This window comes from Brassica oleracea, chromosome C1 (assembly GCF_000695525.1).
Source record: "Brassica oleracea var. oleracea cultivar TO1000 chromosome C1, BOL, whole genome shotgun sequence".
In the NCBI taxonomy this organism is placed as follows: Eukaryota; Viridiplantae; Streptophyta; class Magnoliopsida; order Brassicales; family Brassicaceae; genus Brassica; species Brassica oleracea.
In genome coordinates this window covers 10,840,584-10,843,089 of record NC_027748.1, presented here as the reverse complement: position 1 = coordinate 10,843,089, position 2,506 = coordinate 10,840,584, and the positions used below count along the sequence as shown (strand labels likewise).

Sequence of the window (2,506 nt, the reverse complement as noted above, 5' to 3'; positions counted from 1 at the left end):
TTTTTCAGAGCAAACTTAGCACTTAGAGCAATTTAGGCATTTTTCCGTTTTTGTTATTTCGAGCTGCGACTCAATTAGGTTTAGCCGTCTTAGAGTTGCTAGAACTAGGAATCCCGCCGACAGCTCTCGAGCCCAGGCTTATACCTTGTTGTAAACACTCATACGCAGATTCGGAATAAGATCTACTTTTGCTCTCTTTTTTCGATTTCTTATTCTTATCGTTGTTATTCTCGTGTTCTGATTGCTTGACGTGTGGTAATTAGCAGATATCCGGGTCCTCTGGGAAATTAGGGTTTTCATAGTTTCCTTATTTAAACGGAAATCGACAGTGCGAATTTCGGTTCCCACACATGCCATCCGGACGAGTGCTCTCGATTGTCTTAGCCCCAACCTCTTTCCAGTCTGTTGACAGCACTGTCCCATTTGATTCCACCTGTTCATTGTCCAAAAACCATAACTAAGTCATCAGAAACTCCATTAACAAAGAAATACCAAAGAGTAAATACTCACAAAGGATTTGCTCATGGTACGTCTCATATCCTCATCGGCATTCGAATATATCTCACGTAAAGACTTGTTCAAAGCAGCGTCTCCTTCCAGCTTCTCACCCTTCTCCTGTTTCTTCACTTCGGCTTCAAGCGTGTCCCAGTCCTTCACTTTCTTGGAAGAAGGATACGCCGGTCTCTTTGAAACCTCTGGCACCATTATACAAAAGTTTCACTTGTCAAAGAGACTATGGTCTCATCAGAAGATGAAACCTAAGAAAACAAGAAGAAGACAAAACCTGATAAGACATTTGGCTTCGGCAAAACTGCTAGCCCTTTGCCGTGTTCAAGAAAGGCCCATGTGATGATCTCTGCTTTTGCAAGACGGATCTCGACTTTTGTTGATAGTACTTCATATTTGCACTTCGCTGGTACTATCTGAACACAGAAACAAATTAAATGGCAATACAATATGTTCAAGCCAGATCACTGATTTGTTTGATCCATCAGTTACCTTTCCAAACAATCTCGGCTGGAGATGATACGCTTCATCCTCTCCAGGAACATCAATCACAACACTCAGCTGGTTACTTTAATATGTATATGGATACAATTTTTTTATTTCAAGTTTTTAGAATATTTTTTTTCATATTAGTTGTTCAATCTAACGTGTGAAATGCAGTATTTTCTATCAAACATATTAAATGTTTAGTGTGGCGACCGGTATGGATTAATTGTGAAGGATTTGGTTACAACTATTCCGCATGTAGAAAGACTGTTACAGAGAATGTGCATTTAAAAGGAGGAAATCGACACTAATGTGAGGGTATATGGATTATTGGATGTACAAAATTCATATATTCGGCTAAACTAAATATTAGATATGATTAACTGTTGGCTGGATAAACAATTTGAAGTATAACTAACAATTTTATTAGCTGGTGTTTAAAAATCGTAAAAATTGGAAAAATACTTGAAAACAATAATACACTATTTTTACTACTATTATTATCATTTTTTACCTTATTCTACTCAGGATCTGGAGCTTGATGGAGATGACAAGGATGAGTACGACGGCGAGCTTGATTCCGAGCATGAAGAAATTGGTAGAGCAAGGCACTGAAGGTTTGAGAAGTACGCCGTGCGAATCTCGGAACGCGAGCTCAACGTAAACATAAGTGAAAGGTGAAGCACAGCTGTGAAAGGGATACTCTAACACCCCAAAACCAGCCCATTTAAAATTTTTAAAGGCTAATGAGTTCCCTATAGCCCAACTAGAAAACCCTAGGGTTTTCCCTTTCTCTTCCCCTTATAAAAGCAAGCCTCCACTTCTTTTTCTCTCTTCAGAAATCTAGAAGCGAAGCCCTGTAGAGAATTCCCGGAGACCGAAAGCCCTAGCCGTTGATCTCTTCTCTCTCTCTTCGCCGCGCCGTCTCTCTTCTCTCTCTCTTCGCCGCGCCGTCTCTCTTCTCGGCGCCGCCTTTCTCCTCTTTCTCCCTCTTCCCCGCGCCGTCTCTCTCCCTTCTCTCTCTTCGCCGCGCCTCCTTCTCTCCTCTCTCTCCTCGCCGCGAGCAGCCGCGAGTGGTGGTGGTGGTCGTGTGGCGTCTCGGATCTCAACTCTCGCTTCTCACGCCTCTCATCTCAGATCCAGATCCAGATCTAGGCTAAGGTGAGGTGTTCTACCCAGATCTCTTTCATGCTCTTTTATATTGTTGAATGGGTTGCTAGGATTGATTAGATCCTGTTTGTGGTTAGGATGATAGATCATATTGCATCAGGACTCTCATACTGATTAAGAACTTTACACGAACGGGTTTAATGATGATTGATGATTGACTGATTGTTTGATTGGTTGAAGATCTGTGGTTTGTGATTGAGAGCTAGGATGGTTAGAAAGAAATGAATGTAGGATCATAAGAGAAATGTTAACCGGTCTGGTTAGATGAATGATAGGATATCTATGAATGATTGTTAAATGGATTGAGTGTGACACCGAGAACGGGTGGCGTCTAAAAAGGAAA

The 2,506-nt window shown here is 41.4% G+C and overlaps 1 protein-coding gene across 1 annotated transcript in view; it reads right to left on the bottom strand.

Annotated features, from left to right (window-relative positions):
- Positions 1 to 2,506, bottom strand: part of LOC106331327 (protein SGT1 homolog A-like) — a 12,169-nt gene that overhangs the window by 8,917 nt on the left and 746 nt on the right. The window contains exons 2-6 of the mRNA XM_013769653.1: positions 1,508 to 1,697; positions 1,000 to 1,075; positions 785 to 923; positions 511 to 695; positions 351 to 433 (exon numbers count right to left, since the gene is read on the bottom strand). Coding sequence (XP_013625107.1) covers positions 351 to 433; positions 511 to 695; positions 785 to 923; positions 1,000 to 1,075; positions 1,508 to 1,697 — 673 coding nt within the window. The remainder of the gene's footprint in view (positions 1 to 350; positions 434 to 510; positions 696 to 784; positions 924 to 999; positions 1,076 to 1,507; positions 1,698 to 2,506) is intronic.